Raw genomic sequence first — 27,138 nt, forward strand, 5'->3', positions numbered from 1 at the left:
AACCTAGGAGCAGTAGGCTACATCATATAGCCTAGGTGTGTAGTAGTAAGCTAGCCCATCTAAGTTTGTTTAAGTACACTTCAGGATGTTTGCACAATGACAAAATTGCCTAATGATGTATTTCTTGGAACATGTCTTTATTGTTAAGTGATGCATGACTATATAAGATTATATTTATATTAGATGTAAGTCAATATCCAGTGCCTAACAAGAAATATAAATAGTATCTCTACTTACTATAATTATGAATACCCTTGGTTAATATTGTAGAAAAAGAAAATCACATTGCAAAATACATCAGATGGAATAAAACATGCCTTCCAGACAGACAACAGTAAGATATGCCAGTACCTGCTGCACCTCTGCTCTTACCAGCATAAGTTCCAGCTACAGATGAGAGCAAGACAGAGCAACCAAGATGCCCAAGATATTGGTAAGGAGAAGCAGACTATTTCAGATGACTCCTGGGAATATGAATAATTTTTGCCACCAAGTTTTAAAAGAACTGCCATGATTAGGATGAAAACTTACAATATATATACATGTTAAATAGCTAAATCAAGTCTATAAAAGTGTCACAAGTGAAGCCAATATTTCAATTTCATGTTCACCCTGAGAGAATACTCCTAGGGAGTACCTGTTGAAGTGTCCATTTTGTGCTTAGCAATGATAGGCTAGTTGATGTAAACATTATAAACATTTGGGCCATGTTCTCTACCCTCAGTAAGCTTATCCAATATTTGGAATGGTGAGACCAACATGCTTGAAACAGCAATACACAATAGAAGTTCAGGATTTCAGCCAGGCACAGTGGCTCACGCCTGTAATCCTAGCGCTTTGGGAGGCTGAGGCGGGTGGATCACGAGGTCAGGAGTTTGAGACCAGCCTGGCAAACATGGTGAAACCCTGTCTCTACTAAAAATACAAAAAATCAGCCAGGCGTGGTGCCGGGCACCTGTAATCCCAGCTACTTGGGAGGCTGAGGCAGGAGAATCACTTGAACCTGGGAGGCGGAGGTTGCAGTGAGCTGAGGTCGCACCATTGCACTCCAACCTGGGCGACAGTGCGAGACTCTGTCTCAAAAAAAAAAAAAAAATTCAGGATTTGAAGAACAGATTATATTGTACAGACTTTATGACCTATACTGTTAGAAGAGGGAAATCAGAGGCTAGAGTACTGGACAGGTGGCACTTGAATTGGATATGAAGGATAAAAATAATGCAAGTAGTTTGGAGATAAATGGAAGGGCTTTAGAGATGAGGGAAAAAACACAGGAAACAAGGCAGAGGATGGGGGAAGTATGCACCCAGAACAGGACAGTGAAGAGACACACTGTATAGTCTTCTGGGTGGCAGATTTACCACCTATTAGTTTTACTTGGGTGCATCCCTGTTCTGAGATTGAGATGAATAATCATAGTACCCAATGTAAATGGTCAGGAGAATGGTTTATTTTCTTTTGAAAAGGAGCCAGCAGAAGAAACTCATCTGACTCTGGAAAAAATATCTCAATCAGAACTGAAATATTTAAATTTCAGAGAGATAAAACTGATTTGGTGATTTCTGCAATTAGAGATTAAAATTATACAAAATCTAATTCTACATAGTAAATTCTTATAGGTATAAGTGAAACAGTCAGAAGTATGTGATTTAAAAATTTAATGGAATAGCACTGATGACCTTGTGCAGCAGGGTCCTATGAATTCTTTACCCAAACTGTTTCACATTCAAAAAATATTTTCCCCATAAGGGCAGACTGGGGCGATGGCAACCTATGACTAGATGTTTCTCAACCTTTCAGAATCATGATAGGGGTGGAGGTTGTATGCTGATTTAAAATGAAGATTCCAGGAACCTACGTAAAACTCAGAGAGCTACAGTCTTTGGGAATTTGGTCCCTAAAATCTGTACTTTAACAGGCTTTCCTCAGTAATTTTTGTTTTGTTTTGTTTTGTTTTTTTATTTGAGACGGAGTTTCGCTCTTGTCAAAATCTTGTTTGGGTGCAATCTTGGCTCACTGCAACATTCGCCTTCTGGTTTCAAGCGATTTTCCTGCCTCAGCCTCCAGAGTAGGGGATTACAGGCACCCGCCACCACGCCCAGCTAATTTTTGTATTTTTAGTAGAGACGGGGTTTCACTATGTTGGCCAGGCTGGTCTCAAACTCCTGACCTTCGTGATCTGCCCGCCTCGGCCTCCCAACTCAGTAATGATTTTTACACATGCTAAAATACAATAACCACTGCTATAATATCATTATTCTCTTTCTGCTTTGCTCTGCTAGAAAGTTTATATGCTCATATATTTTCAAAGTATAGTGAAATATCAGACCTATTAGAGCCATCAGCATTCTTACTTTGACTAATATTCTATTCAGTACAATCCATAACAACTGAAGATTACTTTGTTATAGTTGTTGTATAGTGAACAGAATCAGAAGACAAAAGTTTGAAGTTAGTCTGTCATCCTCAACATTTCTTATACTGAAGAACAATATGGTATAGCAGTTAAGAGCATGAGCTCAGGAGCCAAATTGCCAGTGGCAAATTAGGCTCTGTTACTTACAAGCCCTAAAACTTTGGGCAAGCTACTCAAACTCTTTGCCTAAGTTACTTTATCTATAGAATGATTGCCATAAGATAATACCTATATCAGAAAGTTGTGAAAAGGAAATGAATTCATACCTGTAGAATCCTTTAAAACTACCTGGCACAAAGTATTCAGTAAATATTTACTGAAGTATTCATTATCATTGTCCTCACCATCATCAACAATGTTTTACCTCTAGAAGATAGTACTACTACTATACTATATGCTGCTATACTATGTAATAGCGGTAATAGTAGCAGCAGCAGCAGCAGCAGCAGTAGTAGTAGATGAATGAATGACCTTAGGAAAGTAAGTGACTTTTTAGAATCTCAGTTTCTTCATCCATGGAGTGGGGCTGGGAATAATGTTGTGTATATATATATATAACAGGTTTACCCCCAGGATCACAACAGCTATGTATCCTTGCCCTCAAATGTGAAAGCACTTTAAGATGGTGTGATCCATATCTTTCCCCTTGGCTTATAAGTAACTGTCTGCCTATTTATTTGTACTACAAGTGAAAACAACTGGTGTTATCTGTGGGCGGTTAATGGGCTAACAAATGTATGCTGCTTCTTTAGAGTCATAGAATATTGATGCTAGAAAGAACCTTACAGGTCATTAAGTTCAAAATTTTACTAATGGCAAAACAGGTTCAGAGAAGATAGTGTTTTGCCCTCATGTCATATATAGAGGTCTCTTAATTCCTAATCCAGGGTACTTTCTGTTTGATGAGTTTCCCAAGAACTGATTTGCATGGATTTAAGATTAATCAATTATTGAGCATTTACTATTTATAAGTGCACACTACTATGGGATAAGAGAATAAATGAAGTCCCTCTCATAAAAAGAGAATATGATTAAGCTGGAGATATAAGGAAGCACAAAATGGTACCAGGGACTGAACAATAGCAGAAACAGATTAGGAAGTATGGATTGCAGACAGTGTGGAGCTAGCGAGCCTTTGTGTTCAAATTTGAAACATTAGTATTAGGATACAGGTTCATTCTAATCTATGTTGGAGTTCTTTCCAGGTAAAAGACAGTAGGAAAGACCAGATAAATGGTTGGTTTATGATCCCATCCCATATCCAAGAGTAGGCTACAAATGGATTTGAATAGCATACTCCCTAATATGTTCACAAAACTGACTAAACTGAGCCAGCTATCCTTATTCCTGCCAAAGTTTGGTCCACATTTTCTTTAAGGATGGAGAAATCTATTGGGTGTAAAGGCATTTCCTTCTGAAGACTTCATTTTGCTTCTTTGATTACAGGCTACTCATAAAGTAAATGAAAATAGAATAGCATTATTTGCTCTAATAAAAACTATATTTTGAGGTAAAGATGATTATGGAAATTTTTTTTTGAAATGTAGTCTCGCTCTGTTGCTCAGGCTGGAGTGCAGTGGCGCGATCTCAGCTCACTGCAAGCTCTACCTCCCGGGTTCACGCCATTCTCCTGCCTCAGCCTCCCAAGTAGCTGGGACTACAGGCGCCTGCCACCACGCCCAGCTAATTTTTTGTATTTTTAGTAGAGATGGGGTTTCACCGTGTTAGCCAGGATGATCTCTATCTCCTGACCTCATGATCCACCCACCTCAGCCTCCCAAAGTGCTGGGATTACAGGCGTGAGCCACTGCGCCCAGCCTGATTATGGGAATTTTTAACAAAGGTGTATTTTTAAAAGTCTTTGTTTTTTAAGGTCTTGTTATAACTTGGTGCCCACTTCCACTTCAGAGAGAGATCATTGAATTTTCCTAGTGACAATAAGGCATGTTTCTTTAAACTTCATTCTGATGCATGAATATTAAAAACCTTTAATGTTTTCCTACCTCTTTATGCCTGAGAGAAAATATCAATTATTAATCTTCCTAGGAAGTAGAAGATAAATGAAACAATCCAAGAATCTAAATCAGTAATCATTTGATATTTTCTTTCTTTCTTCCTTCTCCCCTCCCTCCCTCCTCCTCTGTCTCCTCTTCCTCCTCCTCCTTTTTCTTCATCTTCATCATCATCATCATCATCATCATCATCACCTGGCACCCTTGAGGGAGACATTTTCTTTATAAAAGGAAGTTTTCCCAATTGTTGTATGTAGCAGTCAAACTTAGTTCTGTGTAGAATGCAACAACATAGAATTGCTGCTTTCCAAAGGGGATCAAAGGGAGTGCCTTGTGATGTGGGTCACTAACTGCATGAAAAACTAAATCATTTGAAATCCTTTGCTCCTATTCTTCATTTACATATGCTGCATTGCTTTTGTTATTAGCCTCAAATATTAAAATATCACTGTGACATTGGTTCCTACAAAATAGAATAGCCAAACACTTGTTATAAAGTATCTGTAAATTTAGCCTGTATAAGAGAACTTTGGATGTGTATTTGGGAGTGAAAGAAATTGAAGCATAAAGAGATGCCCAGCTCCCTGATCATGTTAATTTACAGATACTGAAACAGATAGATTAGTACTGTTTGATTCTCCCATTCCTCTGTTGCCTCAGATAAATCCTTAAGTCAGCCCAGTGAGAAGGTGGGTTTGGCATAGTAGTGAAATAACAAAAGGAATAATTTGCCATAAATGCTTTTTCTTTGTAACAGCATTATTGAGATACAATTCAGTACCATACATTCATCCATTTAAAGTATGCAATTCACCATCACCGCAATCTGCCTTAAGCTTTAAAAACTGTCTGGGCAAAACCCCTCTGCATAGCTTTTTCAGGTGTGTATTCACCATCTCAGCCCATCTAGGTTTCATCTCTCCCTCTCCCTATCCTTGGGTGCTGATATTTTAGCAGAGACAGTACTAGGTTTGAAAATTTCTGTGTTAAATGTCATTCTCATTTCTAACTGAAACCTATAAGGAATTTGGTGTCAGCAATCCTGAGCCCCAAACATTGTTGAGTCCAAGAAAATCATTAGATGAAGCAGGAAATGTTGAGTAGGCTGCAACTAAGAGAAAGCTAAAGAGATGAAAATATGTTATGAAAACCAGATCTTCAACCCTCCTTTTTAAAACCCTGATTGCCACACTTTGAAAGCTACCTACTTATGCTGGCAATCAAAATGATTAAAAACTGCATGCTGCTTATTTATTAACATAATTATTCTCATAAAAGTACTGTGGCGTTACCATCATGTAAAGCAATCCTATTTCCTTGTAGAGAGAGCTTCGTTTAGGAGCCTGAATCTCCAAGCAGAGTCTGTTAGAGGATTTAATATGGGACGAGCAATCAGCACTGGCAGTCTGGCCAGCAGCACCCTCAACAAACTTGCTGTTCGACCTTTATCAGTTCAAGCTGAGATTCTGAAGAGGCTATCCTGCTCAGAGCTGTCGCTTTACCAGCCATTGCAAAACAATTCAAAAGAGAAGAATGACAAAGCTTCATGGGAGGAAAAGCCTAGAGAGATGAGTAAATCATACCATGATCTCAGTCAGGCCTCTCTCTATCCACATCGGAAAAATGTCATTGTTAACATGGAACCCCCACCACAAACCGTTGCAGAGTTGGTGGGAAAACCTTCTCACCAGATGTCAAGATCTGATGCAGAATCTTTGGCAGGAGTGACAAAACTTAATAAGTAAGAACATATTAACTAACCCAATTACATATTTGTAAATTCTACATTTCATACGTTTCTTTTTGTTTTGACATTTTATTATTTTCACCATATTTTTTTACATTGACACTTCCCTCCTACCTTCCTTTTCCCTCTTCAGTTCAAAGTCTGTTGCGAGTTTAAATAGAAGTCCTGAAAGGAGGAAACATGAATCAGACTCCTCATCCATTGAAGACCCTGGGCAAGCATATGTTCTAGGTCAGCAAAAACAAGCTTACCTTCTTTGTCCCATACCTCATGCTCAGAGGGAAGTGAACAAGATCATCTTAATTATCAAATTATTTTGGGTTCCATGTCCTAATTGCCAAAACTGAATATAAATTTTAGGCTACTTAAAATGCACCAAATCAAATTACCACTTGATTTAACAAGTGATTGCTTCATGGTACAGACTATTAGCTTCTCTTTTTTTCCCCCTCAGACAGGGTCTTACTCTGTCACCCAGGCTGGAGTGCAGAGATCATGGCTCACTGCAGCTGCAAACTCCTGGGCCCAAGTGATCCCCCCACCTCAGCCTCCTGAATAGCTGTGACTACAGGAACGCAGTACCACATCTGGCTTTTTATATTTTTTTGTAGAGACAGGGTTTCACTATGTTGCCCAGGTTGGTCTTGAACTCCTGGACTCAAGGGGTCTGCCCACCTTGGCCTCCCAAAGTGCTGAGATTACAGGCTTGAGCCATCACGCCCAGTCTGTTAGCTTCTCTTGGTCACAGTTGCCATGACAGTCTTACTAAGACTGTCATGTGCCATTACTTTGGATTACCTTTTTTGGCTTTTCCTTTCAAGCCGATGTGAATGAACTCTGGTAATGCTATAGTTTTGGAGAAGCATTTACTTAGAATGCTTTCAGCTTAGCAGGAACAAAATTGTCTCTAAAACCTTAGATAATTTTATGAAATGTGCTATGGTTGATAGGTAGAAGTTTTTAAGTTGATTTCAGTTTCTTCAAATTCTCCCAGATAGCAGGGCATATTATTTAAGTGAAATTGTGTGTATGTGTGTGTGTGTGTGTGTGCATGCACATGTGCATATATATCTATATATATGCACCTTTTAAGATGCTTACCTTTTATACATGCTACCTTTTAAGATAAATAGTTCAGGTTTCCTGTTGCCTTGTGCAACTTAAAAGGGAAACGCACTGGAGTCGATCTTTGAAAAGAATGGATGTTTAAGCACAGAGATTTGAACTACTACTCAAAATATGAAACAGCATGGGAAACAAAAGGGAAATGAGGACTGTTTCCCTTCTGTTGTCTTACGAAATACTACTAAACTCTCTTCTTAGGCTCAAGGTTTGTTAATTTATCTCTAATTACCCAAAGTTTAAAAGCTTTTTTTATTCTATAATTGGATTCAGGGTATGTCGAGTAAATGAAGACAAAAGACAATTCTGCATTATAATACATAAATATTTATGGAAGCAACATTACTTTATTAATGTAGGCTTTCGCAACTTTCAGAGACTATACTATCAATTTAATTTCAGTCAGTTAAAAAAACTTAGATAAAAGGCAAGATTTCATTCTATAGGTAACTCTGTGTTGAAAATAGGCTAAGAGATTGATTTGATCTTTTAGGAAATACTTTTCAAAGTGTTCACATATAACGGGGCCTCATACATTCTAAACTATTTTCATTAAGAAGGCTTTGGTCTACATGAAAATTCATTACATATCCGAAGGAAAATAGTAAATATTCTATAGAAAACATAAAACACTCTTAAAGGAAATTTTTCTGCATTTTGTATTTATTCATTCTTACTGAATAATGAATTTTCTTTTAACACTTGAACAAATGAAAAACTCATTCCAGTTTCATCATTTCATATTTGATATATCAAAGTGTTGTCAGAAACAATATATTTGTGTTTAAATTTATGCTGCAAAATAAGTTATTATGCTTAGCTACTATTTAAAATAGTGAAAATGCCCATTGGAGGATGTTTTCTCAGTGTAAATACAAAATGTTGCTGCCTTATTGTTCTATTGATTTTTATGAGCTTATCAGAAGAAATCACTTCGATATCTAGCATCCGACCATCTTATGAAATGTCTAATATTTAATTTATGCCACAGGAATGACTATGCATAGTTCTGGAAACTCTTCATCCCAAGTACCCTTAAAAGAAAATGGTAGGTTTACAAAATGTTTTTCCCCTCATTTCCATCATTTCTTGTACCTTACTGAGATAGTCTTGGACCTAACAATGAAGAGTCTTGAGTTCCATGCCTAGGATTTGATCTTACATTGAAGTTAAAGGAGAGTTGTATTTTTCAGCATCATAGTGATGTAATGGGACCTCTGATTTAGGCTAATGTTGATGAAATGACAAATTAGAGATAAGGACACTAATTGGGAAGCTAAGATAATAGTTCAGGTGGGAGATAATTTCTATTAAAAAGTTTTAACTGAGGCAGTTATTTTAAAGGGATGCTGGAGCTGAATTTTAGAGGGAAAGGAGGATTCATTCAGATGGAACAATAAAGATAAGCATTCCAGATCAAGGGCATAGCATGGTCAGAGACATGGAATCATGAGAAAAGAAATTTAGGGAACTGCAGGAGTCTCAGTATGGTGGCATGTGGGGGCCAGGGTAAAGTTTGAGAACTAAGTAGGGACCAGTTTTTAATCTTATGCTAAATATTATGAGGATATTTTGAAGACTTTAAATGCTGAGATTATAGTTTAGAAGGAATCTAAGAAACAAAATCGTAGGCAGAAGACCAGAAATGTCCAGTGACTTGAACATCACTGGCTTTAAAATTTTTAGAATTTAGATTGCAAAGTATTTTCATATACATTATCTTATTTGATCTTTCTAACAACTTTCATGAGTAGAAAATAATGTTTTATTACTATCCATACACTACTTTCCTCCAAAAATGTTTCAGTCTTAGACTCTTAAAGTTGAAATAATTAAAAGCCTGATGAGAAAGAAGCCATTATGTTAATTAAAATTATTAATACAGCTAAACTTGATGAAGTTGTAAATTTAGTTTCAATATTCCTGTAGCCAAGGTAAAACAGAGGGCATAAGACTGAACTATATAGAATTGCTGGGTATTTTTAGGTCAAAACTGTCAAACACCAGAGTGCTATTTTGTATAATTCTCATTCTCTAATAAAAATACACATACTAATTCTTTAAGACAGAAAAAAATTTCTTGGAATTAAAATTGCTTTTAAAAGTAAAACTACACACAATGTCTTAAATACTCATAGCAAATGAAGATGAGGTTTCTTTCCTTCTCATTTTATTTTTGAATGTATCCTCGAAAAATATGAGGGCCTATCATTAAAGAAAAAATTATTGAACTTATACTTGGACGTAAATTGCTAATCCTGTTATATAGCTTTCTAGTGATCAAAGTCCTTACATGGACTGAATTTAGAATGCCTATATACCTGAAATACCTTAGTTATTAACATGTCCATATGGTAGTAATTATTGACTAACAGTTATTTAGTGCTTACTATGTGTCAAGCACTGTTCTAAGCACTTTTTATTATTTCTCATTTAATGCCCACAACAACCCTATGAGGTAGGTGTTAATGTTATTTTTTTTCACACATAAGAAACCAAAGCATAGAGAGTTAAGTTGTACAGAAGGTCACAAAGTTAGCAGGTGGTAGAGCCGTGATTTGAACAAAGGCAATCTGTTTCTAGAGTCTACACTCTAATCTACTCTTTAGACCTCCTCATAATGTGATCATGCCTAAGTATTATTTCTCCCTGCTAAACTTTGAAAGAAGCTGGATAATAATCTATTCAAGTATGATAATTTTAAATGTGTTTTAGCTTAGATTATGATGAAGAAGAATATGAATGTACATTGGATAGCCAATGAGCATGAATTTACATTGGTTAGTTTCTCTATTTAAACCTTCAGAAGGCTTAAAATCTCACCTGCCCTGGACAGTAGGGCCAATCCACCTTCATATAGAGGTATGCCTCAGTTAGCTTGCAAACAAGGCTATATTTTCTTCAAAACGCTCTTTGAATCTGGCCAAGTAGCCTGAATTAGTACTCTGTTGAGAATCAAGTTTTCACATAATACAGCATGGCAAACATGTTTTTGCAAATAGTGTAACTAAGGATCAAAAAGTAAAATTACTTGCCCATGCCTCAAATATGGGACCTCTTACTCTAATTTCAATGTTCTTCCTGCTGGTCAAGATTATTAGATGAAAATTATAAATGGACATCAGTTAATATTAAATTATTCATCACTTAGAACAAGGATGAATGTATTATATTCGCTCTTACCTTTTATGGCCTCCAGAGATTCTTAAAGAATGTGAAATTTGAAAGAAAAGATAAAAAAGTCATGATTCTTCTAATCTCACACTTTGAAAAGGTGATATGGAAAGGATTCTAATCCCTTGATAAATTGTGATTTCAAAAACAAAAGTTGCTCAACTTAAAAAAAAAACTGGTTATTTTCCTTTGTAAGAGTAAAAACAAAAATATGTAAAACTTTTCCAAGAATTATGTAAAATTGATTTTAATGTTTCTTGTTTTACTGTAATTATTATACAGCAATTGAAAAGTAACTTTTAGCTAAGTTTGTCGTGTTGCTTCCTGAAGTGTCCAAACCACGAACTATAGATGGTCACCGACTTATCATGGTTTGACTTTACAGTGGTGCAAAAGAAATAAGCACTCAGTAAAAATTGTACTTTGAGTACCCTTACAACCCTTCTGTTTTTCACTTTCAGTACAGTATTCAGTAAATTACATGAGATAGTAACCACCTTATTGTAAAATAGGCTTTGTTTTAGATGATTTTGTCCAACTATAAGTTAACATAAGTGTTCTGAGCATATTTAAGTTAGGCTAGGCTAAAGCTAGGATGTTTAGTAGGTTAGATGTATTAAATGCATTTTTGACTTAGGGTATTTTCAACTTTTGATGGGTTTGTTGGGATGTTTAAAACTCACCACAGTTAAGTGCCTTTTTATTCTTAGTTGGGATGAGAACCAGAGCAACTCAACCATTAGTCTCCTCAAGCCATTTTCTCTTTCTTCTTTCATTTTATTCCGTCTTTACTCTTGAGGTTTTGATTTTCTGGGAACTGTATGCCTAATGGACTTATTAAGTACCTACCATAGAATAATGGATTTCCTTAGTTTCCAAGTATCCCAATTCCTGAATGGTGGGTGATTAAATCTGAAACTTGAAGGAGGAAATGGAAATTTAAAGCAATGATCATCATTTCATCACTTTACAAAGCACTTTGCTTTAATCTGTTCTCTCTTACCACCTCATCAATGTGGTCTCTTAAAGGCTATACTGATTTCAGTTCCTAATGTGACCTCACCCCCTTACTTGTTTTATTTAATTTTATGGGTTTTGTTCTGTGTTGTTTTGTATTTATTCTAGCTAAAAAATAGAACTAATTGCCTATTTTTTGATAAAAGGATCTTGGATACTTAAACTCATTAAGCTAGGCATTAAATAATGGATAGGCTTTTGCTTAGGATCACCTAATATGTAAAGTACTTCACACCATTGTCCAATGATAGTTTTTGTAATTTAATTAATAAAATCATTAGAAATACCGAATTACCACTACTCTTATTGCTAATAACTAAGTTTTGGTCAAAAAGAAACAACAGAATAGGAATATATACTCTACAGAGAGCTAGCAAACTTGCATCAAAACAGTATTGAGATACAAGGCTAATTCACTCCTGAGAGGAAATTATTGTTGTTATTGTCTTTTGAAATTAAAGGAATTTATGTATACAATATGAAGTATCACATTTACATCATTTAAGCATCAATACAAGTTTTGTGACAAAATTACTATTTGTTTTGTGACATATTAATGCAATTTTAAGTCCATGGGTGGTTATATGTTGCACACACAGAAATAAAGTCTGTTTTCATACTGATTTGGTTGTTACAAAAATGCATATGAAGGTTTAAGGAAATTCTGGCTTACAGTTTAGTGAAACCAAAACCTCTAATTTTCAGAAAGCTTCAATATAGTTGAGAAGTATGTAGAGTTGAATTTGAAAATTCACTTTACAAAAATATCCTTAGGAATATGTTGAACGAACTCACCACCACCAACACCTTCACACACAGACCAATTTGAACTGTCATTGTAATTGATGTTAAGAAGTGTGTGTTTGTGTAAATGCTTGAATTGCGAAGTAGATGAATTAACTTGATAAACATGTCAATTAAGTGTCATATTTATTGGTTTCAGAAGTTAATTGTGAATGATTAGCCTACTTTAAAAAACCTAGTGGAAATAAGAAAGAGTAAATTCTAGTTCTGATTATGACATTTATTCAATTTATTTAACTAGGATTTATCAAGTACTGACTTCAGGCATTTTAATGGGCACTGATACTAGTTATTATGTTGAGCAGGTCACTAACTGTTACTCCTCATCTGCAAAACAATGGTTAAAAATCTCTTTACTTACTTGTGAGATTGTTTCACAAATAAAATTTGAAATGAATGAAGATCCTTTGAGAGTACATGTGCTAGACAAGGAATTATTAATGGAACTATTAATAGATCCAGTTTCTGACCAGGTACCGTGGCTCACACCTGAAATTCCAGCTCTTTTGGAGGCCTAGATAGGAGGATCACTTGAGGCCAGGAGTTCAAGACCAGTCTGGGCAACATAGACTCCATCTCTACAAAAATAAAAAATTAGCTGGGCATGTTGGCACGTGCCTGTAGTACTAGCTATTCAGGAAGCTGGGGTGGGAGGATCTGCTTGAGCCCAGGAGTCAAGGCTACAGTGAGCTGTGATTATGCCACTACACTTATCCTGAGTAGCAGAGCAAGACTCTGTCTCAAAAAAAAAAAAAAAATCCAGTTTCCTCTTGCTATTTTACTCAAGAACTTACTAAGAATATTTTACCAGTTATAAATTAAAATGCCAACCATTAATTAGAAGGAATTTTTTAATATATTAAGCACTGTCAAATTCAGGGAGTTGATTATGGTGTAACAAACAGAAAACCTAAATTGAAAAGTTCGGCTCTTTCCTGTACTAGCTGACTAAACTTGTGCAAATCATTTAACCTATTGAGGTTTATTTAATCATTTGTAACTGAAATATACTTATTTCAAAAGAATAGCTTATGAAGAATAAATGTAATATGTAGTCATTTTATAAATTATAAATCACTATAAAAATATAAACTGTTAACAGTATCAGTAAACTTAAAATATATGTTTAAGTGACTGAGCAATTAACACACTTTGTTAACATTTAAATTGTTAAAACAAGCTGACAGTCTTAATGCCTGAGCATGTTATATTTATTTTTAAATTATAAATTCCCAATAGATGTGCTACACAAAAGATGGAGCATAGTATCTTCACCAGAAAGGGAGATCACCTTAGTGAACCTGAAAAAAGATGCAAAGTATGGCTTGGGTAAGTCACCGTGAGATTCTTGAAGGTCTATGATTGTTGGGGATTCAGAGGAAAAGTCTATAGCATAGCATTGGCATTGCAGTGCCAGCTCACTTCTGGTCTCAAGATACTGACTGGCTGCCCACCCACAAGCCCATCACCCTTACCCGCCCAGTCACCAAATGCCTAATAAGAAATGCCTACAAGAAATACTTCCACAAAATTTAATATGTGTTACCTACTAATCATTTGATATCAATAGTCCCCACATTTCTGTGTTTCAGGCAGGCTAATCATTAGTCTTTGAAAGCAGCAATATGAAAATCTTTTTAAAATGTGTTATTTTACAGGATTTCAAATTATTGGTGGGGAGAAGATGGGAAGACTGGACCTAGGCATATTTATCAGTTCAGTTGCCCCTGGAGGACCAGCTGACTTGGATGGATGCTTGAAGCCAGGTACTTTACATTTTGGTAGTTTTCTAAGTATTTTCTGACAGGCATGAATTTAGGAACTTAGGCCACACTAAAATAATTGAGAAAGAGATGATATTTCTAAGATTCAGAATAAATGTATCTTTGTTGTTGAAAATACTGGATTGTCTATTTGTACAGGAGACCGTTTGATATCTGTGAATAGTGTGAGTCTGGAGGGAGTCAGCCACCATGCTGCAATTGAAATTTTGCAAAATGCACCTGAAGATGTGACACTTGTTATCTCTCAGCCAAAAGAAAAGATATCCAAAGGTAATGTGAATGTCTCTTACTTATGTATTCTGTTTCACTTTTCTGTCTCATTCCTTTTTAGTGATATTCGCACAAAAATGGATTCATTGTGTACAAAATTGATGCAACTTAAGTAAACTGTGATTACTTAATGTGTTCCATCTTCCTTTTGTCAAATCAGAGATAGAGTCATTTATCATTGTGTGGTTAATATTACATAATAGTTTTATATATGAAGTCCTGTCCTGAACCAGATGATGAAAAGGAAAGGACCACCACCAAAAACCAGAAATTTTAAAACAAAACCATATCATTTTGTCTCATTATCCCAGTCTTTAGTGGCTGAGAGACAAAGCACTTGATGAAGATCAGATGACCTGCGTTTGAGCTTTGCCTGTGCCTTTTATTAGCTATATGACTTAAGCCTTCTTGAGCCATAGTTTTCTTTTGTTTTTACTTAAAGAGTAGACAGTGATCTTTGCCCTGCTTTGTCTGCCTTGCACAGAGTTATTTGTTACGAGGATCAAGTGGTAGGACAGTATTTGTGGAAGAAGCACAATAGGCCTCTGTGGCGTAGAACAGTGCAGTGGGAAACGGGGAGGCTTGCAGAATCCAGGGTCAGATTCTGTTTCTACCACCTAAAACTGTACACATTGAGCAAATCACATGAACCTTCTAAGCCTCACTGTGCTCGTATATCAAATGGTGACTATAAACATGCTTATCTTATAGATATGAAAATTAAATGAGATAACACATGTAAAGAATGAGCACATCGCCTGGTACATATGAAGCATGTAAATGTGAATTTTAGCAGTCATTAATATTGTTTTTCAAAAACATTGAAATGCTAGATACAAGTAAGTTACCTTCATGCCAAAGATATTGGGAAATACATAAAAGAATTAGTAAAAAAAATTAGCTGAAAAACAATTTTAGACATAGCTTTGGATTCTTATGATAAAATAGAAGATGAAAAACATGAACGTGTTATATGTTGTGATAAAATCTTATTAAATTTTATATAGATGAGTCATTTTGAGTATGGTTTCTTCTTACTGGATATTATATATATTTTGTATGTCTGTATATGTACACATATAAATAATATGTTACACACTTGTTTACTGTGAGCAAACACAATCGATAGAAGGGAAATAGAAAACACCACCACTGCCCACAGGAACTTTATATAATCTAATTATAATCTAGTCACATTAGGCAAAGGAAGACAACTACAGTTGGAAATGTTGTAACATACTTCTAAGTTTAAAGCAGCCAAGACTAGAAATTTTACATTGGGTCCCATTATTCACCATTTTTTAACCATTTCTGAATCACAGGAATGCAGAATAAATTTATTGCCCCCTGAATAAAGCTCTAAGGGATTTCCATCTTACTCATGTTTTCAGTAGATGTTTTGTAGAAAATTTATTCATTTGTTCAACAAATATTTATTCAGTGCCTGTGATGTGCAAGACAAAAAACTCTGCCCTAATGGAAGTTACTCTTTATCAGGGGAGGCAAGTATTCTTGTCTGACTAGACAGATTTTTAATTGTAACTATGGTAAGTGTTAACAAGAGGCCCAAGGTGCCAAGAGGGAATATAACAGAGGAACTTTACCTATTGTGAGGATCAGAGGAGCCTTTTCTTCTCAGCAGAGTTTTGTGTGGTTTTTTTTTCTGTCCATGCTAAATAAAAATTAAAAGCATAATGTTTAAAGTATACACCTGTGAAATTGTTTCTTCAGAAAGTAGGTGAATCTTATCATGGTATGTAACTATTCTGTAGTGTCACTTTGAAAAGAGGTAAAACCCAAAAGAACTTAGAAAATTACCAATGTGTATTCTAGCTACCCCTGTTAATTGTTAAGCACCAAAGAGGAAGGCTTTTAGTTTTGTTTTTGTTTGCTAATTTTTAAAGTTACAGAATACATACTAGTTTATTAAAAATAAATCCAATTTATGCAAAACCTATGAAATAAGAAGTTGAAGTCCCCTTACCCCATTTCCTAGGGAAACTTTTTGGCATACATGTAGCCTTCTGTGTAGAATAGATATATATAAATAGTGTGTGTATGTGTTGTGTTTATTTATATATATTATTTATATATATAAATATATATTTGATATATATATTTATATATAAATATATATATTATATATATATTTATATATAAAATATATATTATATATTATTTATATATAAAATATATATTATATATATATTTATATATAAAATATATATTATATATAAAATATATATTATATATATATTTATATATAAAATATATATTATATATAAAATATATATTATATATATATAAATAAACACAACACATACACACACTATTTTTTAAAAATCTGTTTTATACTCTAAATACCATTCTGTAACTGCTTACTCAACATATTCTGTTGCTATCCATGTACATGCATATCTTTTTAATGCAACATTATATTTATGTTATAGACATATCAAAACTTACTTAACTTTTCTTCTATTGTTATGTATCCAGGTTAGCTATAATTCTATTATAAATGTTACTCCAACAAATACACCTTTTAATACACCATTGAAAATGTATGTATTTCTAGAGGTTAGATGCCTGGAACTAGATTAAAGAGTATGTACATTAAAATTTTGACAAGTGCCACCAAATTGGACTTCAAAAAGTTTTACCAATTTATAGACTAACCAAGTAGATATAGCAGTGCTTTTCTCCTCATACCATCAGTGGTGCTTAAAATTATCAGTCATTCTCATTTTTGTCAGCCAAATAAGTAGAGAACTGCATTAAACTGCAGGTCCCTGAGCAATAGTGAGAATGTCTTTTCATATATTTACTATTTGTATTTTACTCTGAATTTCCAGTCTACATATCCCTTGTTCCGTGGGAGTTTTGAAAACCTCTTTTTTGTTGAATTTTAGCAACTCTTTGTATATTAGGGATACTAATTCTTTGTTTATTGTTTGTTGTCACAAATATTTTCACTCCAGTTGCTCATTACTCTTAATTTTTCCCTCGTTGTCAATTACTACATAAAACTTTTAATTTCATATAAATTCTCATCTTTAATTCCTTTACACGTGTCTTTGGTGGTTTGTGCTTCAGAAAGCTTTTTCAAGTGGCGTTTTGTTTGTTTGTTCTTTGAGACAGTCTTGCTCTGTCACCCAGGCTGAAGTGCAGTAGCACAATCACTGCTCACTGCAGGCTCCGCCTCCCAGGTTCAAGTGATTCTTCTGCCACAGCCTCCCGAGCAGCTGGGACTCCAGGTGCACACCATCACGCCCAACTAATTTTTGTATTTTTGGTACAGACAGGGTTTCACCATGTTGGGCAGGCTGGTCTCGAACTCCTGGCCTCAAGTGATCTGCCTGCCTCGACCTCCCAAAGTGCCGGGATTACAGGATTACAGGCATGAGCCACTGTGCTTGGCCTAAAGTGGCTTTTGATAAGAACTATATATAAGCAATTTGGAGTTGCCTTCCATGATAATCACTTGGAGTCCAAAAAGTGCAATCTAGTAGGTCAATATAAAGTAAGTGTGCAAATAACTATTTAATAAGGACAAAGAATGTGGGATACTAAGAAAGTATAAATTATCTATGGAATCAGTAGAGTCTCCACAGAGAAGCCTGGTTTGAAATGGATCTTGGAGAATGGAAATGGGGAGTTAAGGTGAAAGGGGTATGCATTTCAATAGAGGTTGTCACAAGAATGACCAAAGGAGAAAGCAAAGAAAGTCTACCAAACACATGACCTAATGGTGTTTTGTGTGTCATCCTTATAAAATCCTTCCAACAATCTTCAAGAAACATTGTGTATGTGTGTAAGCACAAGCATGTGTATCACTAACTTGTTACTCTCATTGATGGATTTTGACTTTTAGTGCCTTCTACTCCTGTGCATCTCACCAATGAGATGAAAAACTACATGAAGAAATCTTCCTACATGCAAGACAGTGCTATAGATTCTTCTTCCAAGGATCACCACTGGTCACGTGGTACCCTGAGGCACATCTCGGAGAACTCCTTTGGGCTGTCTGGGGGCCTGCGGGAAGGAAGCCTGAGTTCTCAAGATTCCAGGACTGAGAGTGCCAGCTTGTCTCAAAGCCAGGTCAATGGTTTCTTTGCCAGCCATTTAGGTGACCAAACCTGGCAGGAATCACAGCATGGCAGCCCTTCCCCATCTGTAATATCCAAAGCCACTGAGAAAGAGACTTTCACTGATAGTAACCAAAGCAAAACTAAAAAGCCAGGCATTTCTGATGTAACTGATTACTCAGACCGTGGAGATTCAGACATGGATGAAGCCACTTACTCCAGCAGTCAGGATCATCAAACACCAAAACAGGCATAGTTTAATTTTAATATTTTGGTTTTCTCATTTAACAAAGCAAAATAGCAGCAAATAAGTTACAGAGCACAATAATCTACAAGATGCTTTCATTATTCTGGAAAAAAGAAATAGTTTATATCTTCTAATTGCTACTGCATTTGATGCTAACTTTCAGAGAAATCAACAGCTTTGGATAATAACTTTAAATGGCTATGACTTTGCAAACTTGCTATCTAATAACCCAAAGAAGGAATATGCAGATTATGATTGTTTTCTTACCAGTTGTTTGTCTCTGGCATATTTAATGTTCGTATTAATAAGAGAATTTTAATATCTGAAAATTGTTTCTAAATAGTTCGTATAATGGGCATTTGAATTCACTATTTATAGTCTAAATTCTTCTGAAGTTCTGAATGAATGATGATAACGACATTGAAAATAGCTCATTCTGGCTGGGCACAGTGACTCACATCTATAATCCCAACACTTTGGGAAGCAGAGGTGGGAGGATTGCTTGAGGCCAGGAGTTCAAGATCAGCCTGGGCAACATAGGGAGACCCTATCTCTACAAAACATTTCTTAAAAAATTATCCAGGCAAGGTGGCATGTATCTGTAGTCCTAGCTCCTTGGGAGGCTGGGTGGGAGGATCGCTTAAGCCCAGAAGCCCAGGCGATCGAGCCAGACCCTAACAGAAAGAAGGGAAGGAAAGGAGGAAGGGAGGGAGAGAGATAAGGAAGGGAAGAAAGAGAGTAGCTTATTCCTAGAAATGATACAAATTTAAACTCAAATTCACAAGCAGTTTTAGAAAAAAATCTAACGCCTTTTGATTACTGAAAAATCAACATTCCTTATAAGAGTTATACTCTTATAAATAGGGCTTAGCTGTTGTTCCCATGTTTATATTATTGGATTTATAAATATAAGTAATGTAAACATGAAACCCCATTTTAGAGGCTTGAATTAAAAGCTACTGCTTGATATATATTGATTATTAAAGGAAATAAAACTAATTTGTAAATTTAGGAATATAAAAAGCATTGGACCAGGATTATATAAAAGCCAGGTTTGAACTGGGTTCTATATAGGTTTCCATCTGCCATATCTAGCAGTTTGACCTGAAGCAAGCTCTTTAATCTCTGGATATCAGTTTCCTCAACCATAAAATATGAATACATTGGACTAGATGATCTCTAAGATCTCTTCCAACCTTTATGTTCTTTGACTATACTCTATCCTTTAATATCTTGCTTTTTCATAATTTTTCCAAAAACACATATTTGTCTTTCAGTAATAATTCATTTTGATTCTAGCCAGCTTTGTCCTTGGCTAGGTTTAAAAAAAAGAAAAAAAGAAAAATTATAATTCATTTTGACTCTAACAAGAAATCTTTGTTTGTTTTTCTTTGTTAAGGAATCTTCCTCTTCAGTGAATACATCCAACAAAATGAATTTTAAAACTTTTTCTTCATCACCTCCTAAGCCTGGAGATATCTTTGAGGTTGAACTGGCTAAAAATGATAACAGCTTGGGGATAAGTGTCACGGTACTGTTTGACAAGGTTTTCAAATGTTTTCTCTTCTTTAATTTCCAGCAGCCTATTGTATGTCAACTTTTTAATTGAATTATTTTGCATCAAAAGGGACACATCAAATACTTCCAAAATCCTAAAACTGAATCATATCTAAAAACTATTTTAAAAATTGTGTTAGTCACTTTTTCCTGTGATTTTAAAAAAATTAGACAAACACTACCTTTTTCTCCATAGATTTAATACTTGCTTTATCTGAATATAAAACTTGCAAATTGTAAAATTAATGTAATGCTTTGTAGATATTTGACAGTTTCTACGTGAGCATAGATTATATATCTCTAACCTACATTATTAGTAATTAAAGACTGTATATTTCTGTATACTCTCCATAATATATAATACCTTGTAAACATGTTAGTATCTGAAAATTAGAAGTTCCCAAGGAATATATGTATCTTTAAGGTAGTCAGAATGTGAGCATAGGCTATTTGATAAAATTATTTTTGAATTATACTGATGAATATAATATCCCTCAGTATACTAATGAATATACTGTACATCAGCACATGCTGATGGGATGTCACTGCTTTGGCTAATGAATCCTTTCTAGGCCTGAGATTTGAAAGAGAGTGCAAAATTTTTCATGTTATAAAATATTATTTTGTCTTTTTCTCTTTAGGGAGGTGTGAATACGAGTGTCAGACATGGTGGCATTTATGTGAAAGCTGTTATTCCCCAGGGAGCAGCAGAGTCTGATGGTAGAATTCACAAAGGTATAGTGTTTATATTATGTGGGAATTATATGTATGAATATTACAACAAATAGATAAGAAATTATAAAGTTGATAACTGACTTTCAAATTCATGATATGAAATAAGAACATACTCAATTATAAAACTGTAGCATTAAGAAACTCTTTGATGCCATTTCAAAAACTCTTCTTTCCAGCTTATTTTCTAGTATCAGAAGATATCTATACATCAACATTGTGTGAGAAGTTAAAAAAATTAAAAAGGAAAGAAAATATCTAGACAGTGCTTTCATTCATATTTTACATGTACTATGAAGCAAATTGCTGTAAAAACACTGTCATCTACACTTGTTTTTTTTTTTTTTTTTCCCGAGACAGAGTCTCACTCTGTCACCCAGGCTGGAGTGCAGTGGTGCGATCTCAGTTCACTGCAACCTCCGCCTCCTGGGTTCAAATGATTCTTGTGCCTCAGCCTCCCAAGTAGCTGGGACTACAGGCGCCCACCACCATGCCGGGCTAATTTTTGTATTTTTAGTAGAGACAGGTTTTCACCATGTTGGCCAGGCTGGTCTCGAACTCCTGACCTCAGGTGATCCCCCCACTTTGGCCTCCCAAAGTGTTGGGATTACAGGCGTGAGCCTCTGAGCCCAGCCTGATATCTACACTTCTAGTAAGGACTAACTAGGAACTTTCCTCCAATCTCTATATATTTATAGTTCAACTTATCTTCTCTCTTGATTTAAATTTATTTTTATAAAGATACTGTTCTAAAATATACTTAACATTAGACATAAGATTGGGGAATAAATTAAATAACTTATTAAAGAAACTCTGTAACACAATTTCTTCCAGAATTTGCCTGAGTCCCTCCTCAAACAAATGAATACGAAATAAGACCATAAGATTTAAAAGAACCTGTAGGATTTTTATTTATGATTTGAACTGCCTAATTTTTAGGTGATCGCGTCCTAGCTGTCAATGGAGTTAGTCTAGAAGGAGCCACCCATAAGCAAGCTGTGGAAACACTGAGAAATACAGGACAGGTAACAGATCATTATACCAACCTTTTACAGTACCTTAGAAGAGCAAAACAATGTGTGAATAACATCAGTTCTCATTGAGATCTCTAAATTTGTCAGCTAATCAAGAAACCAAGCCTGATATATATAACCATCTGGGTTGTTGTTTTTTCCTTCCAAATTGAAATGCAAGTATTACAAGACATTTTTTACTGAGGAAGCTGACTTTCTATGTCACATTTAACGCTTACATTACCAAAGAGATCTGATGGGGGAGGGGTGGAAATTGCATTTTAAATTTGTTGTATAAACATCTGATTTCTAGTGGTTTTCACTCTTATTCTTTAGCCTCAACACAAAATTTATTTTGTTGAAGTACATTTTGAGTTAGGGAGTTTAACCAAATTATCTATAATGGTCTTTGGAGGTTTTTGTTGTTGTTTTGAGACAGGGTGTTGCTGTGAGGCCCAGGCTGGAGTGCAGTGGCGCAATCACGGCTCACTGCAACCTTGACTTCCCAGGCTCAAGTGATCCCCCTGCCTCAGTCTCCCAAGTAGCTGGGACTACAGGCTTGTGCCACCATGCCTGGCTAGTTTATTTTTTATTTCTTGTAGAGATTGGGGGCGGGGGGTCTCCCTATGTTGCCCATGCTGGTCTCGAACTCCTAGACAAGAAGTGATCTTCTTGCCCCAGCCTACCAAAGTGCTGGGACTACAGTGGGACTACAGGCGTGAGCCACCACACCTGGCTTTTTTTTTTTTTTTTTTTTTTAATTGAGATGGAATTTCGCTCTTGTCACCCAGGCTGGAGTGCAATGGCATGACCTCGGCTCATTGCAACCTCCGCCTCCCAGAGTCAAGCAATTCTCCTGCCTCGGCCTGTCAAGTAGCTGAGATTACAGGTGCCCACCACGACACCTGGCTAATTTTTATATTTTTAGTAGAGATGGGGTTTCACCATGTTGGCCAGGCTGGTCTCCAACTTCTGACCTCAGGTGATCTGCCCACCTTGGCCTCCCAAAGTGTTAGGATTACCAGCATGAGCCACTCCACCTGGCCATTATCATACATTTCTAACATGTATTATATTTATAATAGATTCTTTTTAATCATTTATCTTTCTATACAGAAATGTAATAAAAACTTGATTTTGGAACTTTCAACCCCTTGCTTTTGTTCCTCTATTTTTTTTTTCTCCCCCTTCATTTGGTGGACCAAATTTGGTAGTTACTTTAAATGATTTTATACCATTAACTATACAAAGTCCTGAAAATGTATCTATTTTCTTAGCATTCTTCTTAATTAATGAAATGCTATTTTACTTATCCAGGTGGTTCATCTGTTATTAGAAAAGGGACAATCTCCAACATCTAAAGAACATGTCCCGGTAACCCCACAGTGTACACTTTCAGATCAGAATGCCCAAGGTCAAGGCCCAGAAAAAGTGAAGAAAACAACTCAGGTCAAAGACTACAGCTTTGTCACTGAAGGTCAGGCCTTGGGAGACTGCAATCTCACCTTTAAATTATTCCTCGCCTATTCAAAATTTGATTTTTACATGTTGGATTACAGTTAATGCCCTAGTTTTGTTCATTATTCTTGTCAAGTGCAAATAATAATCTGACATCGCACCATACTGAATAAAGACAGAAACATATTTGCAGCTCATAGGGTCTGAAAGACTTTGGATAATAAAGTCATGCATGATTATGGTCTTTTAAAAATGCTTTAAATTGTTGTAAAATTCAAAATAGAATTTGGTAAGTGAAAAAATAAAGAAAAACAAATGCTGAGATGCCTTCAAACCCATGTGAAACCTTGACCCTTAGATTTTTGTATTTCTATTTAATTTAATTTTAAGAACTGTGAATCAAACTCTGGGCAGATATTCACCTAGTAGTGCCCAGAAAGTGGTCTTTGTTGCAAACTATGCTAGCCTTTGGACAGATCACTAATTGGTAGTAAGAAAATTAAGAATGACAGTGGCTTTCTAGTACCCTTTAAGATTCTGTCTTCTTAAGAGGTTTATATTTCCTTTACTTTATAAATGATGGTGATGGTGTACAGTCATTGTTTTATTTTACACAAACGTTAGCAACTCTGAATCAGTCCCCAAAATAACGAGAAAAAATAACACAGACTATATTATTTTTTCCTGAATATGAAAATAAAATTAATATACTCATTTTATCATACTGCTCTTTATTCTTTATTTCTTCCATCTTTTTTTTTTGAAACAGAGTCTCGTTCTGTTGCCCAGGCTGCAGTACAGTGGCGCAATCTTGGCTCACTGCAACCTCCGCCCCTGGGTTCAAGCTATTCTCCTGCCTCAGCTTCCCGAGTAGCTGGGATTATAGGCACACACTGCCACATGCGGCTAATTTTTGTATTTTTAGTACAGACGGGGTTTCACCATGTTGGCCAAACTGGTCTTGAACTCCTGACCTCAGGTGATCCGCCCTCCTCAGCCTCCCAAAATGCTGGGATTACAGGTGTGAGCCACCACACCCAGCCCCATCATTCTTTCTTTAAATAGATTTTTTTTTAAACACCCAAGCCAACCATGAGCAAAGACTTTAAATGTATTTTTAAATTATTTTCTGGTTATTGTTCTTTTAATTTATTTAGCTGATAAGAAATTTATTGAAATATTGCAACTTATCTGAGTTAAATTACACCTCCCCAGAACATTACAATTTCAATTTATTTCCACATAACCTCCTCTAACATTTATTTTGTTCTTCTTTTCATCTTTCTCACGCTGTATACCTGAGTTTCTCCCATACCTGTCCTTCTGTGGAGTTTCCCCTTTTTTTGTCTGTTATCGTACTCTGTTTTGTTTTGTTTTTGTAGAGATTGGATCTCACTATATTGCCTAGGCTGGTCTCAAACTCCTGGGTTCAAGCAACCCTCCTACTTCGGCCTCCCAAAGTACTGGGGTTTATAGGCATGAGCCACTGTGCCTGACCATAGTGTCTTTTAAAACATACAAGTTTGATGCATAATTCCATTTTCAGAATCCTACTTTCAGAACTCTCCTTCCTAATCAAACAGCTTAGTTCATGCAGTTAGTTGATAAGATTTCTTAATGATGGAAATAGACTGTAAGATACAGCTTCAGTATACCATTGGAGTGCAGTAAGTACATACAGAGCTATAAATACGGGAAAATGGGCTTTTAAAATGTGTCTAGAAGTATATATGTTTGTATGTTCCTATGTAAACACAGCATGTTAATAATATCTAAATTTTTTTTATATCTTTTTCTCCAGAAAATACATTTGAGGTAAAATTATTTAAAAATAGCTCAGGTCTAGGATTCAGTTTTTCTCGAGAAGATAATCTTATACCGGAGCAAATTAATGCCAGCATAGTAAGGGTTAAAAAGCTCTTTCCTGGACAGCCAGCAGCAGAAAGTGGAAAAATTGATGTAGGAGATGTTATCTTGAAAGTGAATGGAGCCTCTTTGAAAGGACTATCTCAGCAGGTGAGCCCCTAGCATGTGGAGTATAGCATTTTTAATGATGAGATGGATTGGCCTTTCAGAATGGTTTCATAATGCTGGTTTAACTGTACCTTCATTTGTCATTCATGGTACCCCCAGGAAGTCATATCTGCTCTCAGGGGAACTGCTCCAGAAGTATTCTTGCTTCTCTGCAGACCTCCACCTGGTGTGCTACCGGAAATTGATACGGCGCTTTTGGTGAGACTTATGAAAAGTAATTTACAGTTTTATAGAATATCAACTTAGCAACTAACTAATTCAGCTGTGGTGGTTTCATCATGAATTGTTCTCCTGGGTTTCATACCTAGCTACTTGTTTTAGGTAGGCATGTTATCTTGTATGTGACAACTTCTTTGAATGTATTCCATATTTATATAATAATACAATGTAATTTATTCAATTTATTTAACTAGGATTTATCAAGTACTGACTTCAGGCATTTTAATGGGCACTGATACTAGTTATTATGTTGAGCAGGTCACAAACTGTTATTCCTCATCTGCAAAACAATGGTTAAAAATCTCTTTAATAGGAAAATAACATTTCTGTAAGATGCATTATAAATAGCATTTTAAAGGACTACATTGATTTGAGGCACCAGATAGGAAAAAGTGAATGAAACTCTCTTGATGAGCGTATAAGTTGGTATCAGTTTTTAGAAAACAATTTGGAAATACTTAATTAGGCTATTAAAAATGGCCTATATTCTGACAGTATAGAAAATTACAAAGTAATAGAAACTCAGGTAAAAATTTACACACAAAGAAGTTCTTCTAGATTTCTATTAATAATGAAAAGGTAGAAACAACTCTGTCCAATAAAAGGAGAAGGCAGAAATAAAGGTATAGCCATCCATTGGACCATTATACAGGTATTAAAATTGTTTTAAAGCATATTTAAGGACTTAAGAAAATATTTATGATAGAACCCTAATTTTTGAGAGTATGAGACAAAATATATAATACTACTGTAGTTCTAACTTAAGGTATAAATTGTACAATATTAACTGTTATTTTATATATTATTTTCTCTAGTGAACATAAATTACTTTTATCATCAGAAAATTCAATGCATACTTTAGTAGAAAGTTGTTCAATGGTTTATTTTCAAATAAATGCTTCTAAAATTCATAGAATGGTCACAAATCTCTTTAAATGTGTCCATTACAGACCCCGCTTCAGTCTCCAGCACAAGTACTTCCAAACAGCAGTAAAGACTCTTCTCAGCCATCATGTGTGGAGCAAAGCACCAGCTCAGATGAAAATGAAATGTCAGACAAAAGCAAAAAACAGTGCAAGTCCCCATCCAGAAGAGACAGTTACAGTGACAGCAGTGGGAGTGGAGAAGATGACTTAGTGACAGCTCCAGCAAACATATCAAATTCGACCTGGAGTTCAGCTTTGCATCAGACTCTAAGCAACATGGTATCACAGGCACAGAGTCATCATGAAGCACCCAAGAGTCAAGAAGATACCATTTGTACCATGTTTTACTATCCTCAGAAAATTCCCAATAAACCAGAGTTTGAGGACAGGTATCATCAATATAATGTGAACCGCTCAAAGCAACTGGTTGTTGTTAGTAGCAGTAGCAGCAACATGCATTTCTCTTAAGAATGAAATGTATGTATCTGTGACCTTCACAGTGGTTAGGCAGAGGATGACTC

General features: G+C 35.5%; 1 protein-coding gene and 1 long non-coding RNA gene across 31 annotated transcripts in view; one reads left to right on the forward strand and one right to left on the reverse strand.

The window, feature by feature from the left end:
- The window catches only part of PTPN13 (protein tyrosine phosphatase non-receptor type 13), a 221,028-nt gene that overhangs the window by 149,750 nt on the left and 44,140 nt on the right, over positions 1-27,138 (forward strand). For 8 of the 30 annotated variants that reach the window (XM_016951818.4, XM_063808928.1, XM_063808932.1 and 5 more), the window contains 15 exons: positions 271-433; positions 5,752-6,169; positions 6,309-6,406; positions 8,289-8,345; positions 13,532-13,621; positions 13,951-14,058; positions 14,215-14,346; positions 18,218-18,681; positions 20,078-20,224; positions 20,877-20,970; positions 21,907-21,992; positions 23,298-23,457; positions 25,240-25,454; positions 25,572-25,670; positions 26,642-27,006. In XM_016951818.4, coding sequence (XP_016807307.1) covers positions 271-433; positions 5,752-6,169; positions 6,309-6,406; positions 8,289-8,345; positions 13,532-13,621; positions 13,951-14,058; positions 14,215-14,346; positions 18,218-18,681; positions 20,078-20,224; positions 20,877-20,970; positions 21,907-21,992; positions 23,298-23,457; positions 25,240-25,454; positions 25,572-25,670; positions 26,642-27,006 — 2,696 coding nt within the window. The remainder of the gene's footprint in view (positions 1-270; positions 434-5,751; positions 6,170-6,308; positions 6,407-8,288; positions 8,346-13,531; positions 13,622-13,950; positions 14,059-14,214; positions 14,347-18,217; positions 18,682-20,077; positions 20,225-20,876; positions 20,971-21,906; positions 21,993-23,297; positions 23,458-25,239; positions 25,455-25,571; positions 25,671-26,641; positions 27,007-27,138) is intronic. The other 22 variants (XM_063808931.1, XM_063808934.1, XM_063808936.1 and 19 more) reach the window with 5 other exon arrangements.
- The window catches only part of LOC107974334 (uncharacterized), a 33,262-nt gene continuing 17,443 nt past the window's right edge, over positions 11,320-27,138 (reverse strand). Inside the window, exons 2-3 of the long non-coding RNA XR_010156325.1 lie at positions 15,951-16,018; positions 11,320-11,389 (exon numbers count right to left, since the gene is read on the reverse strand). This is a non-coding gene — a long non-coding RNA (uncharacterized LOC107974334). The remainder of the gene's footprint in view (positions 11,390-15,950; positions 16,019-27,138) is intronic.

The sequence above is a fragment of the Pan troglodytes genome, chromosome 3, assembly GCF_028858775.2.
Source record: "Pan troglodytes isolate AG18354 chromosome 3, NHGRI_mPanTro3-v2.0_pri, whole genome shotgun sequence".
Classification (NCBI taxonomy): domain Eukaryota; kingdom Metazoa; phylum Chordata; class Mammalia; order Primates; family Hominidae; genus Pan; species Pan troglodytes.